The sequence below is a fragment of the Sparus aurata genome, unplaced genomic scaffold (genome assembly GCF_900880675.1).
Source record: "Sparus aurata unplaced genomic scaffold, fSpaAur1.1, whole genome shotgun sequence".
Classification (NCBI taxonomy): Eukaryota; Metazoa; Chordata; class Actinopteri; order Spariformes; family Sparidae; genus Sparus; species Sparus aurata.
The window spans coordinates 357-19,048 of NW_022045118.1; the positions used below are offsets into that span (position 1 = coordinate 357).

General features: G+C 38.9%; 1 protein-coding gene across 1 annotated transcript; it reads left to right on the forward strand.

Moving 5' to 3' along the window:
• The first annotated feature begins 2,299 nt into the window (after positions 1-2,299).
• On the forward strand, positions 2,300-6,195 carry LOC115577813 (integumentary mucin C.1-like). Its single transcript, XM_030410694.1, has 7 exons — positions 2,300-2,468; positions 2,672-2,736; positions 2,901-3,085; positions 3,234-3,637; positions 3,842-3,906; positions 4,071-4,255; positions 4,404-6,195. Exons 3-7 carry the CDS (start codon positions 2,992-2,994, stop codon positions 4,625-4,627), a joined length of 972 nt encoding a protein of 323 aa, XP_030266554.1. The 5' UTR covers positions 2,300-2,468; positions 2,672-2,736; positions 2,901-2,991; the 3' UTR covers positions 4,628-6,195.
• The last annotated feature ends 12,497 nt before the right edge of the window (positions 6,196-18,692 follow it).

Below are 18,692 nucleotides of genomic sequence, written 5' to 3' on the forward strand. Positions count from 1 at the left end.
TACAACAACTATAGCTGCTCAAACAACAACAACTACAGCAGCTCCAACTACAACAACTATAGCTGCTCAAACAACAACAACCACAGCAGCTCCAACTACAACAACCACAGCAGCTCCAACTACAACAACCACAGCAGCTCCAACAACAACAACCACAGCAGCTCCAACAACAACAACCACAGCAGTTTCAACTACAACAACCACAGCAGCTCCAACTACAACAACTACAGCTGCTCCAACAACATCAACTACAGCAGCTCCAACAGCAACAACCACAGCAGCTCCAACTACAACAACTATAGCTGCTCCAACAACAACAACTACAGCAGCTCCAACTACAACAACTATAGCTGCTCAAACAACAACAACTACAGCAGCTCCAACTACAACAACCACAGCTGCTCCAACAACAACAACCACAGCTGCCCCAACAACAACAACCACAGCAGCTCCAACTACAACAACCACAGCAGCTCCAACTACAACAACCACAGCAGCTCCAACAACAACAACCACAGCAGCTCCAACTACAACAACTATAGCTGCTCAAGCAACAACAACTACAGCTGCCCCAACAACAACAACAACAGCGGCTCCAACAACAACAACCACAGCTGCTCCATCAACAACCACATCTTCTCCAACTACGACAACCACAGCTACTCCAACTACGACAACCACAGCAGCTCCAACAACAACAACAACAGTGGCTCCAACTACAACAACCACAGCAGCTCCAACAACAACAACCACAGCAGCTCCAACAACAACAACCACAGCAGCTCCAACTACAACAACCACAGCAGCTCCAACTACAACAACTACAGCTGCTCAAACAACAACAACTACAGCAGCTCCAACTACAACAACTATAGCTGCTCAAACAACAACAACTACAGCAGCTCCAACTACAACAACCACAGCTGCTCAACAACAACAACCACAGCTGCCCCAACAACAACAACCACAGCAGCTCCAACTACAACAACCACAGCAGCTCCAACTTCAACAACCACAGTAGCTCCAACAACAACAACCACAGCAGCTGCAACTACAACAACTATAGCTGCTCAAACAACAACAACTACAGCTGCCCCAACAACAACAACCACAGCAGCTCCAACTACAACAACCACAGCAGCTCCAACTACAACAACCACAGCAGCTCCAACAACAACAACAACAGCAGCTCCAACAACAACAACCACAGCAGCTCCAACAACAACAACAGCCGCTCCAACTACAAACAACCACAGTAACTCCAACAACAACCACAGCAGCTCCAACGACAACAACCACAGCGGCTCCTACAACAACAACCACAGTGGCTCCAACTACAACAACCACAGCTGCTCCAACTACGACAACCACAGCAGCTCCAACAACAACAACAACAACAGCGGCTCCAACTACAACAACTACAGCAGCTCCAACTACAACAACCACAGCTGCCCCCAACAACAACAACCACAGCAGCTCCAACAACAACAACCACAGCAGTTCCAACAACAACAACCACAGCAGCTCCAACTACAACAACCACAGCAGCTCCAACTACAACAACCACAGCTTCTCCAACTACGACAACCACAGCTGCTCCAACTACGACAACCACAGCAGCTCCAACAACAACAACAACAGTGGCTCCAACTACAACAACCACAGCAGCTCCAATTACAGCTGCTCCAACAACATCAACTACAGCAGCTCCAATAGCAACAACCACAGCTGCTGCTACTACAACAACAACAGCGGCTCCAACTACAACAACCTCAGCAGCTCCAACAACAACAACCACAGGTACTCCAACAACAACAACCACAGCAGCTCCAACTACAACAACCACAGCTACACCAACAACAACAACCACAGCTGCTGCTACTAGAACAACAACAGCGGCTACAACTACAACAACCACAGCGGCACCAACTACAACAACCACAGTGGCTCCAACAACAACAACCACAGCTGCCCCGACTACAACAACCACAGCTGCTCCAACTACAACAACCACAGTGGCTCCAACTACAACAACCACAGTGGCTCCAACAACAACAACAACAGCGCCACCAACAACAACCACAGCTGCTCCCACTACAACAACCACAGCGGCTCCAACTACAACAACTACAGCTGCTCCTACTACAACAACCACAGCGGCTCCAACTACAACAAACACAGCTGCTCCAACTACAACAACCACAGCTGCTCCAAGAACAACAACAACAACAGTGGCTCCAACAACAACAACCACAGCTGCTCCTACTACAACAACCACAACGGCTCCAACTACAACAACTACAGCTGCTCCTACTACAACAACCACAGCACCTCCAACTACAACAACCACACCTGACCGTGTTACCTATGATATATCAGCAACCTTGGAGAGGGAGATCTTCACAGCTGATTTGCGCAATCGCTCCAGCCGTCGATTTAAAGAGCTTTCAGGAAAAGCTACAGCTCGTGTGAGTAACTCTGAAGTTATGGCATTTTCCATTAATCTTGTCTGTACTGAGTATAATTATTTTGACAGTGTTTTAGCTGAAATACAAGACATTTAAGAATCACTAAAAACGTATTTCAGCAAAAATTGGTGTCTTTTAAATTCCTTTTTATGCCCATTGTGCTTGACGGCTATCGATGCTTTTTTAATCTTGTCTTTCTGCAGTGTAATCAAATATATCAAGCAAGATTTGGATCTAACTTTGATCGGTGCATTGTGAGAGAATTCAGGTAAATACATTTTTAGCAGTGGTTCAAGACTCTGTATGCATCACAATGGTCTTAATATGTGTATGTTCTGATGTTGATAATGTCACCTACATTACAAATGACACGTAGACAGAATCGTCCCATATCATTGATTGACATTTGTCCCATTTTGTTTTATGTTACAGGGCTGCTCAACCTCAACAAACACGAGTGGATGGAACTGTAGTAGAATTTTCAATTGTGTTCAATCAGTCTGTCCCTGCTTCAGCACTCCCAATGAACAACGTTGTTGTTCAAACCTTGATTGATGCTGCAAATGATTCAAACACCTTCAATGTGACCTTTGGTGCATCTTCAGTTGCATTAGTATGTAAGTAAACTGTTATGTCATAAAAGTCCATAATACTGGTGTTCAGTGGTGTCAGTTTGTCCGAAATCAAGGATAAAATAAATGCTTTTAGTTCAGGAGCAGCAACTTTTTTGGTTTTTAACCTATTTCTTAAAAAAATTTTTTACAGCGGGTCCTGTTCCTGCTACTACAATTGCTGCAATGACAACTGCAGCAACGACAGCTGTAACTGCAATTGCTTCAACAACCACAGCTGCTCCAACAACTACAGCTGCCCCAACAACAACAACCGCAGTGTCCGCGACAACAATAACTACAGCAGCTCCAATAACAACAACCACAGCGGCTCCAACTCCAACAACCACAGCGTCTCCAACTACATCAACCACAGCAGCTCCAAGTACAACAACCGCAGCTGCTCAAACAACAACAACCACAGCTACAGCAACCTCAACACCTGACCCTGTTACCTATGTCATAGCAGCAACCTTGGAAAATGAGATCTTTACAGCTGAGTTGCGAAATCGCTCCAGCCCTCGATTTAAAGAGCTTTCAGGAAAAGCTACAGCTCGTGTGAGTAACTCTGAAGTTATGGCATTTTCCATTTATCTTGTCTGTACTGAGTATCATTATTTTGACAGTGTTTTAGCTCAAATACAAGAAATATAATATTCATTAAAAATGTATTTTAGTGAAAATTGCTGTTTTTTTAATCCTTTTTTGAGGCCTATTGTGCTTGATGGCTAACCATGCTTTTTAAATCTTGTCTTTCTACAGTGTAATCAAATATATCGAGCAAGATTTGGATCTAACTTTGATCGGTGCATTGTGAGAGAATTCAGGTAAATACATTTTTAGCAGTGGTTCAAGACTCTGTATGCATTACAATGGTCTTAATATGTGTATGTTCTGATGTTGATAATGTCACCTACATTACAAATGACACGTAGACAGAAACGTCCCATATCATTGTTTGACATTTGTCCTATTTTGTTTTATGTTACAGGGCTGCTCAAGCTCGACAAACACGAGCGAATGGAACTGTAGTAGAATTTTCAATTGTGTTCAATCAGTCTGTCCCTGCTTCAGCACTCCCAATGAACAACGTTGTTGCTCAAACCTTAATTGATGCTGCAAATGATTCAAACACCTTCAATGTGACCTTTGGTGCATCTTCAGTTGCATTAGTATGTAAGTAAACTGTTATGTCATAAAAGCCCATAATACTGGTTTTCAGTGGTATCAGTTTGACCGAAATCAAGGATAAAATAAATGCTTTTAGTTCAGGAGCAAGTACTTTTTTGGTTTTTAACCTATTTCTTAAAAAATGTTTTTACAGCGGGTCCTGTTCCTGCCACTACAATTGCTGCAATGACAACTGCTGCAACAACAGCTGTAACTACAATTGCTACAACAACACCTGCTGCAATGACAACTGCAGCAACAACAACAACAGCTGCAACTACAATTGCAGGAACGACAAACAACAACACTTCCCTCAGATCTTTTAATCCATGCATCACTTTCATGCTGCTCATATTAGCCTATGTCACACTAATATAATTAATTATCAACAACAACAATTTTTCTATTCTGCTGGGATATATATCGCAGCACTGTTGTATACGCAGTTTGAGAAGCTGTACATACTATTGGTTATTAAAAAAAGTGTTTAACACATTTTAAGTGGATGACCCCCACAGAAACCCTGTAACCCATGCACATTCTTATGTACTCTGTCGCACATTCAAGAACAGCGGCGTGAACAACAACAGATGACTCAACAACATCACTGTTATTATTGGGAATGAAATTTGTTGTTGGTAGAAAATCTATGAGTCATAACATTCTTAAGTGTTGAATGGTTTCGAATAAACATACATATTTAACTTTGCACCGACTGGACGCATTGATGACAGCATTTAGGTATGGCTGTCAAACTCAACGCATTTCTGCATGAAAAAGTTGAGGCTCTTGTGTTGGACAGAATGACACAGCCAATTTTAAGCACCTGGTCCATCTCAACTAGAAAGAAAATAATCAACACCTTGTATTCAAAGTAGTGCTGCAGCATATAATGACTATTTGGGTTAATGGCACTCTAAAGCCCTTGGACATCAGAAGACAATGGCAACATTGCACAATTAATGTTTCCCCTCTTCCATTAGTCTTTCAAAAGATCATTCAAAATGCTGGGTTTTCTTTTTAAATTGAAAATAATTTAAAACACTTTGTATTCACTCTTTAAGTTCACTTGATAGCATAGCAGCATAACATAGCATAGCAAAAACCACTTCCACAGAGAGCATATTGTAAAGGGAAGATATAAAGGAACACATGCAACCCATAGTGGACTGTACACCCCAACCATGAATTAATGTGTTATCAAGGGTCTGGTATACATGATATATGTCATTAACAATACACTTTCAGTTTTCTTGTTTATGCAAACTGTATTTATTTCATAGTTCATAGCTGTATTCTGTGAGATTTCTTATGCTATTTATAGTTTCTGTCATAAGGTTAAAATGATCAGAATACAAAATATTTAAAGAACTTAAATGGTCTCTTGTGTTATGTTTTCCAGTCTTGGTGGGTAAAAAGAAAGTGTATCAGGGCATTAATGTTTTTACTTTTTAAGTTTCTCAAATGTTATTTATAAGAAAGAACTCTCAAGAGTTCTCTTGTTCCCATTGTAATGGAGAAAGAAAATTATAGTGGCATGTCACCAACAGAAAATGATACTGGTTGAAGAGCCACTACAGGGCATGATTTGTAGCTATGAATTCTATATTGTTGCATGAACCACAATCAAACACTGTGGCTCCATGTGATAGACCAGATTGGACTCTAGGCAGGTTGTTGACATTTTACTGTGTGGTTTCTAATGGCAATGTTAGTAGTGGCATCATTCTCTCGTGAACTTGTTGAACCCTCGCTGACATGCACTGGCCGGTGGTAGTGGTGATTATGGTCAAGTGCAGAGAGGAGGCTGCTTGCTTCATACACTGGACGAGAGAAGGCAAACCACTTGCCAGCTTGATTCAGAACATTACATTTGAAACATTTAAAAGGACCTGTACTTCAAATATAAAATGTAAGATTCATTAAATTAAAAGAACTTACCACCACATGGACTCTGAGAAAACAGTTTATACAAGGGTGCCGATTTAATTTGTAGCTCTCTCCCTTGGAAATAAGGTGATTTTAGTTTCTTCTTCAGAATGCATAAAAACTGCTAATTTTGCATTGTATTCAGTTTGATCTCACACTTTACAGTGCTTTTTATTTTCCATGTTGTTTTCTTACAATTATAGCACTTGCATTTTTAATTTAGCTTTATCAGTTTATATGCCCTTGTGTCAATTTAATGTGTAATCTTAATTTAAAGTACACCTTGCACAAATGTTGTGATCCAAGTGTAATCCAGAAACCCATCATTCTGGGGTGTTTCTCGGTGGTGCTCATTACTTAGCCTGGAGTATGGACACTGTTTCGGGTGTCTAACTTGCTACTGTGATCTAACTGTTAAGTCAGGATTTGGACTATGCTTGGAATGGCCAGTGACTTCTTTTGGGGCAGTTTTTTCCTGTCGTTTGGGGACAGGATTGGGGTGGGTAAGCAATGCTGTTTAAATTTTGTGTGCTTCAGTTTCTGTTTGCTAAATGACTGGAGTCTAGGTTCACTCTTTTCTATAACTGCTTATACCCTGATTAATTACTCTACACTCAGTACCTGTTACTCAGTGACTTTCCAGCTTTGTGGCTCTTTGTCTGCTTCACTTAAACTCACTACCTGGAATGTTCAGGGACTGGGCCATGTAATTAAGGGGAAGAAGATTTTAACATATTTGAAAAAACAAAAATCTGACATAGCATTACTGCAGGAAACAAGGCTATTTGATACAGAACATCTGAAACTCAAAAGGGATTGGGTAGGCAACATTTACTTTTCCTCCCATTCACAGAATAAGAAAGGCACAGCTATTCTCATAAATAAGAACCTTCTTTTCATCTTGGAACACGAAGAAAAAGATTCAGAAGGGAGATTTATATTGATTACGGGTTCGATCCTTGAACAACATATAACTATTCTCAATATTTATGCCCCAAATAATGATTCACCCCAATTTATGTCACAAATGATTTTGATGTTTAACCATCATTGCAATGGCCTGGGCTTTTTAGCTGATGACTTTAATTGTATAATGAATGCTTCTCTGGATAAATCCTCTTCTGCAAACATATCTAACCCGAAGTCGTCTGCTGTTCTTAAAAATGTATGCATTGATACCGGATTAGTTGATATATGGCGACACTTAAATCCCAAAGTGAGGGATTACACGTTTTATTCACATCCTCACAATTCGTATTCTAGACTTGACTATTTTTTTAGTCCCAAAAACTTTTAACAGTCTGTCCAGACCTGCTGTATAGATCCTATTGTTTTATCAGACCATGCTCCGGTACACCTGTACATTAATCCAATATTTAACATCCCTAAAACTCCCACTTGGAGATTCAACACGTCATTTTTGAATAGTGACTCTTTTTGCACCTTTGTCCGGAACAACCTATCGCAATTTTGGCTCGTTAATAAAAGCTCTCCGGTGTCCTCTGCCACAATCTGGGACGCAGCCAAGGCCACTTTACGTGGACATCTTATCTCCTTTAGTTCTCATCAGAAAAAAGCCTTAGAGGTAAACAGAAAAAACCTTGAAAAAGAAGTGATCAGGCTGGAGCAAATACATAAACAGTCACCCACACCAGCAAACTTAAAGGCGCTAGTGGCTGCTAAGACTGAACTTAATATGGATCATACTCGTCATGTCCAGAAACTATTACTTTACACTAAAAAGAAATATTATGAATTTGGTAATAAGTCTAGTCGCCTGCTTGCCCACCAATTGAAATATCAAAATAATGATTGCTCAATTACCATGATAAGAACACAGAATGGGGATTTTACATGTGATCCAGTGATTGTCAATAGCACTTTCCGGGATTTTTATAAGTCTCTGTATAATGCAGAGGAAGCTGACGCTGCTGCTATCGCTTCACATTTGAACAGTATTCCTTTGCCTACCATTGGGGAGGAGGATCACTCCAGCTTAGACGTTCCATTCACGCCTGAGGAGGTTTTGGCCGCAATCCAGTCTATGCCAAATGGGAGGTGTCCAGGCCCAGATGGGTTCTCATTGGAATTTTTAAGCTAATGGATATGCTTCCATTAGCTTACTTTTAAAAAAAGACAAAAACCCTTTGGATTGTTCATCATTTAGGCCAATTATCCTACTTAATGTGGACTACAAAATTGTTGCAAAGACACTGGCTCGTAGATTGGAAAAGATCCTTCCGAAAATAATAAACCCAGATCAGGCAGGGTTTGTAAAATCTAGATATGGCACAGACAATGTACGCCGTGCTCTTAATATTGTTCAGTATCTTGGCATCCACAAAAACCCAGCACTGATAGTCTCCCTCGATGCCGAAAAGGCCTTTGACCGAGTGGAATGGTCTTTTTTGTTTCTGGTATTAGAAAAATTTGGTCTGGGCTCTAACTTCATTAATATGATTAAAACCTTCTACTCAGACCCAATAGCCACAGTTAATACTAACGGCTTGCTGTCTGATGGCTTCCCGGTGCGCAGGGGCTGCAGACAGGGGTGCCCCTTATCACCTTTATTGTTTATATTGTTTATTGAGCCCTTGGCCGAGGTCATCAGAATTAATCCTGATATATCTGGAATTAGGGTGGGTGAAGAAAAACACATTATCTCCTTATTTGCAGACGATGTCCTTTTATATCTCAATAATCCTGAGAAATCAATTCCGGCAGTTTTGAAATCTATAGCCACATTCAGTGCCCTGTCGGGTTATAAGATTAACTTAAGGAAGTCGGTCGCTACACCTTTTAATATCCCCCAGGATATGCCAATACAGTCTCCTTTTCAAGTGTCCAGGAAGGGTTTCAAATACTTGGGTATCTTTGTCACTCCTAATTTAAATAATCTGTTTGAAATTAATTATTCACCCTTAATCCAAAAGGTTAAGAATGATCTGAAAAATGTGCCTCTCTACCAACTTCTCTCCTTGGGAGAATCAACACTATAAAAATGAATATGCTCCCTCGATTCAATTACCTATTTCAAAATCTCCCATGCTATTTGACCCCTGCCTTTTTCAAGTCATTGAATTCTCATATTTCTCGCTATATTTGGAATAATAAACACGAAAGAGTTAAGTTCTCTCTACTTACCAAGCCAACCAATCTGGGAGGCTTGTCCCTGCCTAATCTACAATTATATTATTGGTCAGCACAACTTAAAATTATGTCAAATTGGTTTATGAACAGGAAAGAGTCCTTATGGTTGGGCCTTGAATCCCTATGTTGCTATCTCAGAAGGCTTAACTCTCTTCCTTTTATCAATAACATTGATCAGTTAAATCATCTCAAGAACAACATAATTGTTTATAACACACTACTGGTTTGGCGAGATGTGAAGAAATACTTGAATATCCCCCCTGTCTTCTCTCTCTGTTCTCCCTTGGCTCTGAATCCAGATCTACCAGCACAGATTAGGAGTATTGGTTTGTTGGAGTGGGTATCTAAGGGCCTGTCAAACTTTACACATCTGTTGGTCTCCGACTCTGTTAAATCATTTGATCAAATCATGGTTGATTTTAATATTCCCCACAAAGATTTTTATAAGTATCTCCAAATTCGTCACTTTATAGGGTCTCTCTTGAGGGCAGACAGGATCCGCATGAGACTGTCAGAGTTGGAAAACACTGTAGTTCTGGCCAAATCTCCCAAAGGACTGATCTCAAAGATTTATACTTCGCTACTTTACTCTGATTCTTCAGGCTATGACTCTCTGAAGCTGTTGTGGGAGCGTGATCTGGAGGTGACGTTCAACTGTGTAGAGTGGGAGAAGATCTGCAGCGGGGTTTTTCCTAAATGTACTTCAATTTCTATACACGAACAGAATTTTTTCACCGAACTTATTACACACCTGTCCGCCTCCAGAGAATGTTCCCTGGCACCTCCAACCTTTGTTATAAATGTAAGATTCACAAAGGTACATTTATTCACTTGTTTTGGTCATGTGATCGCATTCAGACTTTCTGGAAGGGGATTCACTCTGTAATTGAGGAAGGCACTGGTAAACAGTTTTTGTAGACTCCTTCTTTCTGTCTACTTAACCATACTTAGGACAATTTCTTGGACACGGACACCAAATCTCTGTTCATAATTCTATTGTTTTTGGCTAAAAAATGTATCTTGCTGCGGTGGTCAACTTCCCAGGTCCCTACAGTCGACATGTGGATATCACAGATCTCTGCTCTTATTCCTCTCGAGAAATTGACTCATGATCTTAATCACAAATCGGACAGGTTTTGGAGGATCTGGGAACCTTTGCATTCCTTTTTACAGAAGCTATAATTCATTATCTGTCCCTGGAAGATGAGGACTGTATGCCCTTTAATTTTTTTTATTATTTTTTTTTTTTATTGTATGTGCTCTTCATTTAACTGTCTCCTGTCATCTCTTTACTTATTTAGTTACCTTACGTATATGTAAAAATATATAACGCGTCGCTCACTGTTAGTTTGGGGTGGGACTTTATTTTGTGCGTTGTCTGGTTTGTTTGTTTGTGTTTGTCTTTATAATGTTTGTGTTTATAAAAGTGAAAAACCAATAAAAATAAAATAAAATAAAAAAAAAGTTAAAAGAACTTTAGACATATGCCTGTTGCACAACCCAGTCATAAAAGGACATCTTATTGATAATACTGTCATATTGTAAAAACAAAAGACTGACATATTTAAGTAGATTTAAGTGGTCTTCCTCTTCCTCCTCCTCATGTGAGGAAGAACCAGATATCATGTAGTCTTTCTCGCCTATTGCCATATCCAGAGGTGGATGTTGACATCTGCCAAGGGCCCATTCATGTATGCCTCTGACATGGTGAAGCACGTAACCCCCCCCCCCCCCCCCGCTAGCTAACAAAGTCATTTTCAAACAAGCCAGACAATTTTCCAGCCGTACCAGCCCGGAAATTGCATATAAATTAGCTGACGTTATCCACTCAAGACAGTAGAGACAGTACATTGCTACCTTAGTTACTTTGCAGTTTATCTGCATTAGCAATAAAACTAACCTGTGGCAACAAAACAACTTGCTATAAGCGGACTATGCGGGTGCATAGGGCCCCCGCGCCACTAGGGGGCCCCCTCAAGTTGCAAGGTCAGCAATACCTGAGGAATGACCCGAAGGAAAAGATGTGAAAAGGACCTGACACCTGGCCCGCTGATTGGTCAGATCTGGTGTCTACCACGCCGCGTTGCTATGACGACCAGTACTACTCAACTAGGACGGGGCGGGGAATTGCGCCGAGCCGTAAGTTCAGGTCATTCACGGCATGGCGTCCAAACTAGCGTATTCTTCTGGCGCAGAAAAAAGAAGAAACTAGATGAAGAAAAACGCTCGCTGGATAAAGGTAAAGGTTTTTTTTTCGTTGTGTGTGTTGGAGGGGCTAGCTAAAATGCCGATTTTTTTAGCTAGCTTAAGTGTTTGCTTTAGGAGAGGGCTAAAATAAAATGTATCTCACATGTGAATGCCATAACACTGATTGGCTGAAGTGACACCCGTTTTGGTGAATCACCGCAGGTCCAGTTCGTTGGCATTATATTTGTGAGGGAGGGTGTGTGTGTTAGGCAGATATCTGTCATGTCTGCTGTATCCTCATCCAGTGGAGCTGCTGGTCGGTCATAGACCTCCTCTGCTCTTCAATATTTGTCACATAAGATTACTTTAGGATTGTTTTTATGATTAATTTATCAGTTTTAGTGTTTCCTCAGTTTGTAGGTCTCTAATGTGAAGTGTGCTAAACAACCCTAATGCATATGAGGCCTACTGTGGATTATTATGGACTATTGTGGCAGTAGATTATTGCTCTGAGGGGATTATTGTTAACTCTACTGAGCTAGTTGTGTCTTACTTTTCCACATTTATTGTGACAATATAATTTGAACACATTTGCCTACATTCCTATAGTTTAGTTATGTTTTTGATGTATTACTTTGTTTTATTCAAAAGAATCATAATAACACAAATTAAAGTCAATTTAAAGTGAACTATACTATATAGGACCTTTAGTTCTGCCCACAGAATATATGTTAAGACCAAATCATCAGTTAAGCAAGTAGTTCACTTTGTAATACTCTGTGAAATATAAACTAAGATATTCCTTCAATATCTCATAAAGTTCATCAGTCATTTATCTTTGTTTTATAACTCTTTGAAACTGCTTAAAAGTGACAACTTTGAAAGTGGGTGCATGCTTTAAAGGGACACTGTGCTGTATATTGCACGGTTTAAGATAAAAACAGATTATGAATTTCTCCATTAGTGTAACATAACTCAATTATATAGTATGCTTAGGATCTGTTTTGCTTGGTAACCTGAGGAGTTTCGTCTGTGCAGGAGCAATTCTGAAGGATTTTGGAGCCGCAGAACAGGAAGCAACACTGCCGCGTTCAGCACCAGAGATTGACAAGCAGCTCTCATATGCTGGCAAGGAAGCAGAAATTTTGAGGAGGGGCTTAGGGTAGATCTGCTTAAAACACAAGACTCAGATGATACTGATAATCATCACAAAGTGGTCTGATTGTGTTATATAGTTCTGTATGGTTCCTTTAAAGTATTGTTTTTATTGTTGGTTTGTTTTCATTGTTGCATTTTTATTGTATGCTGGTTTATTGTGTTGGTCCTGAAGGGCTTGTGTTACATTTGAAAGATTCCTTACTACCTACTACTAACAGTATTATTCTCGTTAGTTTTTTGTTTTTATTGTTTGCATATTGATATGGATGCTGGCTCATTGTGATTTTCTTTTCTAAGTAATAGCCTATTTTATTTTCTCTACAACTTTAACTTTAGTTTTGGGTGTATGTATGTTATATGTTTAATGTCAACTTAAAATAAAATAAAATTGAGGACACTCCCATCAGTTTCATTTATTGACCTATCAAGGATCCCTATTGTTTACCTTGTATTATCATTTTCTATCAGTTCAACTTACTAGTGTGGGTCAACTTAAGATGTTTGATTTTAATTTGAGAGAGGTTTTCACGATTCTAGCCTGTTTTCCTCTTAAAATGTAATAGATTGTTGCGTCTTTATGGATCACCCAAAAGGGTTAGGAATCTATCCATCGTTTGACAAAATAGGGGCCCCCAAACAGCATCTTGCATAGGGCCCCCAAAAAGACAGAAACAGCCCTGCCAATGACAGTTGGAGTTCTGTGGCTATTACTCTTTTTTGGGGTTATGAGCAGTCTGTGTTAGGGTGTGTGTTGCGGAGGATCGATATTATCACACACAAGTGTATTTTGTACGTTTTTCTGTATTTTTGTACAATTTGTTTAAAAAAATACTACGTCACCATTAAACTCGTGAATTGCTGGGATTCACATGTTAAAAACTGTCTCTACTGTATTACTGAGTTATTATCTTGTAATCCCACTCTGAGCTCCCAGTCTGAAATGCTAGCTGCATGGTCAATTGAGCTAGTTGACGGCAGCTACAGTTAGTAGCAGTGGTTACTCTGCTGCCCCATATTTGTTTAGACAGACCATGCATCATCAAGTGGCCAATTCTTTCATATTGCACCTTCAAAATGATACTGTTAAGTCCCATAACTGAAGATAACTGTAGTTTAGTGGTAGAGAAATTGTATGTTTAAATATGCATAATTATCTAATTAAATATAGGCTAATTTGCATACATTTCCAGAACATAAATCTTAACATTGGATAAAGCCAGGATCAAAATTCCTGTTTCATTTTGTTGACATATTATAGCCAAAGGTTTTTACAGAGGGAATTTTGGATGTCTCTTTTTATCAATCCATAAATCAGAAAATACTGTCAACAGCTATAAAAAAACAATTTTCACCCTGTTTGTAGGAATAAAATGTTATATAAATCAGGCTATAAATGATATATGAACAAACCTCTCTGTTAAAACCTTCAGAATATAGATAGGAGTAAAACTGTAAAGTTTGTTGTATATAAGTGCTACTAAAGTGGAGATTTTTTGCTCAGAGTATGAGAAGAAACTCATTTTGAGAAAATGATCTTTAAACATATGTATTGTATAAGAAATCTATAGAAGGGTGGAGGAGAGAGGTTATAAAACTTTTGGCGCTTTGGGATTTCTGAATATCACAAACATGGACTTAGACTCTTAGATCAACTTTCGAAGTTAACTAGAAGCACAATTATAGCCATTTTCAGTTTCTCGCGATCAGGGGAAACATGGCAGGCGAAACCATCATTTTTTATGCACTGTCAATTTTTAGATTTTGGGTTAGGCTATTTTGCTTCCATAATATGTCTTCTTTGAGACTGGTGGAAGGAAAACATCCAAAATACACATTTAGGTGTTCATTTTACTTCACTTTGTCTATTTCCTTCTATAGCTTTCTTATGCAATACATATCTTAAATTCCGTTTTTTCAAAATGAGTTTTTTCTCATACTTTGAGCCAAAAATCTCCACTTCAGTAGCACTTATATACACTACACTCTCCAGTTTTATTCCCATCTATATTCTGAAGGTTTTATGCTAATTATGCAAATTACCCAACATGCAACTTTTAGCATCTGCTAAACCCATAGGTGACATTTTAATTATAAAAGTTCATGGGAAACAACATTTCTAGGTTTAGTATGGGTCATATAGGGGTTTCCAGTAAATTATCAGGGCTTATTTTTTTTTGGTGGCAGAAGTGACTTGATGCTGATAAATGATTTTAATAAAATAGCAATAAAGCTGAAAAGCTAAAATAAAGTATATTTTAGGTTGTAATGCATTACTGGACATAGTAATTGGAATAATATAACATAAATACTATTCGAAACACGGGCATTTCTTTTGTCACGTTATCCCCAACTTTGATTTATTATTGAGAGCTTGGTATGTGGTTGTATTTCATTGTTCTTATATATATTTCATTGTTCTTACTCACAGACTGAGGTCAATGACGGTATATGCTGGCCCATCCTCTCCCCGCCATGCTCTAACAGCAGCCTTTTTAAAAGGTGGCACCATCACCACCTGTTTAGGGTGCATACTCAAAAAAGAAAAGATGTCACTAAAATAGAACATCTATAAGTAAATCATGTAAAACATAAAAAACTTTAATGTAGCTCCTACAATTGTTTAGTGGTATGAGACGATATATCATTTTTGATTTTGGATATAATATAAGTGCTGTCTTTTCCTGGTTTTACGGGCTGTATTAAAGTCAAGTGATGTGATTCTTTTGAACTACCAGACTGTTCCACTTGTTGTAATTGTTACAACTGGGCTCAGGCTTGTAACAACAGAGGAAGCTCACACACACAGCGAGTGCCAAAATCAAAAGGATTTTATTTTCACTTATAACCTCTTTAAGCAAAAGAATAAACGTGTCTGAATGTAAACCATGGTACAGAGATGGAGGCAGCCCAGCCAGAGAGCACACTCTGGGTGAGTTGCTCTTTTATGGGCTTGGCTCCTCCCTTCTTCAGATGGAAGCCATTTGTCAGACGATCCACCATGAATCCTACAGAGCAACACAGGACACTAGGAGGTGTGGGCTGTCACATAATACTTGTGGGTACCCACTAATTATGAGTTTGACCACTGTGAATGCCTGGCACCTCTACAGAATGTCTGGGTTGGAACAGAAGGATCTTCTGCACTTCAAGGCATCAACAACTTGTGTGCTTATAAATGCGAAATCCGTCAAGACACGCACAAGAGGAAGACCCAGTGCAACCCCACCTCCGGTGAAGCGCAGACCTGTGTCCAAGGCACTTCCTGAGATCCTACTTGGCCCTTGAAACCACTGGCCCCAGCTCACCGAAGCAAAAAATGCTAACAGATGCCATGATGCTGCGTGCACACGAACAACCAAGTACATCTGCATGTAGTGTCTTGTGGCTTTGTGCCCTGGGTGCTTTGCCAATCATCATTGAAAATTGTCTCTACGAAAGGAGCAACTGGCATGCTTTAACAAGAAATCTATGATGCATGCCATCTCTAGTCAAGATACCGTGAGGATCTATATTTAGTTCAGAGACTTGTAATTAGTGTCATACTATCATCACTTCAGAGATTCTAACAGGTCCATTTTTATGCCAGTGATCTGTTTTGACCTGGCTAATAAAACAGATTTTAGTTTTAGTATTGTTTTATAGTTCACATCACATTTCACATTTCAACACACTTTATAATATAAGTTTATCCATTTATTTTTTTTATATTTTTACAAAAACGCATGCTGTACACCTGAGTGGACATGTAATTATATCTTATAAAACATAAATTGAAAAAATATTCATCTCAAACCTTGTTTTTCATGCCTGTAGATAAATAAAAACACTTAAAAAAATCCTGACTGAGGACAGCATAATTCATGCATGGAAGGGTTAATAACCCTGTAAATTTGCCTATAGTTTACCTGCCTTCATTACAACAATATGCTGTAAACTTCATGCTGCTGTAAATTTTATATATTTTATTCAATAAACCCATTTCATATGGGTTCTAACTGGATTAACTGCACTAACTCAGAGAAACACTGATGTGCATTTCAAATGTATCATATCATCTATTAACAGATTTACCCCAATAACTACAAATATTATGCACAATATTTGTTTAATGTGTTTAAATAAGCAATTCATTTAGCATATTATTCTTTCCTTTGCTAAAACTGTACTTATTTGTGCATCATAACTTCTGCACGCACCATCACCTTTTTTCACAGGACAAAAGAAGCTGTCAGCTGTGCAGTTATACTGAGAAATGAAAACGACAGATTGACAGGTGAAATTCAAATACTTTCATTTGGTTTTCTTCACCATTGGTGTCACAACATTTTGAAAATGTTTTATCTATGAGTCAATGCCAACTGACTGCCAATTTAACCATTTTTCTAGTCCCAGCGAGTGGGAATGACCTGGTTAAATACATGCAAGGCTCACAGGGGAGAGTGGAAACCGGTGAGGCCAGAAAACTGCAGTGTTAATGAGGGAAGTGAGATGTGACAGTCAGATGGGGAGGGGAACTGTGGGGACATCTGTTGGACAAGAGGAGAAGGGCTATAAATGTGTTGAGGAGGTGGGAATGTGACTGGAAATGTGAACACTAATTCCCTACTGCTCCTTTGGGTTGTTTACATGCCATTTCAGACACTGAGTGATTGTTTTGCTGGCATCAGATCAGATTTTACATATTTAAACATACTCTACCAACTCCTAAATTGCAATTAATGCCGCTGTTAGAGTTAATCATGGGCTTTGCATGGAACAATGTTGACTTTGTAGTCTAGGCCTTTCCACATGAAGAGACTTAATGAAAACCAAATGTAGTTTTGTCACTCTTTACGCAATATCATCTACCACCATATGTTGCTGTTGAACTGTCATGGATTTAAAGTTGTCCAGAGAGGAATTTATACACAGATGCTTTTCGCTTTTCTTTTATATATATATATATATATATATATATATATATATATATATATATATATATATATATATATATATAAATTATAGTTATTTTATTAACAACATTATCTTAGTTTTTCTTTTCTTACATGTCCTCTTGCTCTGTTAGCACTTCACTTACATTTCACAATTTGTTTGTTTAAAGTTACTGTCCCACTGAAGTCACTTCCCTCAACATTACCAGTGTAAGGTGGAATGCACCAGCAACTTGTTTCATAGGAATTACAAAGGGAGTATACCATGATGCTGAGTCAGGAAGCTGGCAGATTGATAGCTGATGGTCTGTACTTAGGCATTTGATTTAGATTATCACTAAGGTGTCACAACATTTCTTTTGACTAAGATGATCATGTTTCCCACTTGAAATAATTCACCGAATTCCATATGTCAGTACAGTCATAACTTCCATTTCACAGCCACTAGGTCGCGCATAACACCGATCATGACAGACTTCAAGAGAAATCTGTCTGAGATATAAGTCAAATAATTGATGAAACTCAACTTGCCTGCGCTGACTTGCTGTGATAACATAGGTAAAACACTTAAACCAGCTGCTTGTTAAAAAGGTGCAATATGTAAGAATTGGCCTCATTCAAAAAAATTAAAACAAGTAGGAGGCAGCATAACACCAGATTAACCCATAACTGCTGAAAACTGTAGTTGCCGTTTGCTAGTTAGCAGTGCATCTAGTGGTTCTATTAGCTGATTCAAATCCTAAAGCTCAGATTTTGTATTAATTAATTATTGGTAATAGATTGGGGTAGCTCATTGTAATGAAATATTTGTTTTGGTAGTTTCTTCTTGTAGTTTCTATGTAGTTTTGTATTCACTGAAATTCAGTGGAAACAATAAACAAGACAGGTGACTTCCACTTATGTTTCATATGTGGTATTAGGACAATGCCATAGCAAACTACATGAATGCCAGTTGGGTCAACTGACCGTAACAACTCTGAAACTGGATGACTGAGAACATTCATCAACATATACAATTCTGTTCTAAGATATCTGTAACACAAAGTAGTACCACAGTACTCATAGATCTCATCTCAGAAGTCAAAGGG

Coding starts and splice junctions, on each gene's coding strand:
- LOC115577813 (XM_030410694.1), top strand. CDS start 2,992: ATGAACAACGTTGTTGTTCAAACCTTGATTGATGCTGCAAATGATTCA. Junction 3,086..3,233: donor ATCTTCAGTTGCATTAGTAT/GTAAGTAAACTG, acceptor AATTTTTTACAG/CGGGTCCTGTTCCTGCTACT. Junction 3,638..3,841: donor CAGGAAAAGCTACAGCTCGT/GTGAGTAACTCT, acceptor GTCTTTCTACAG/TGTAATCAAATATATCGAGC.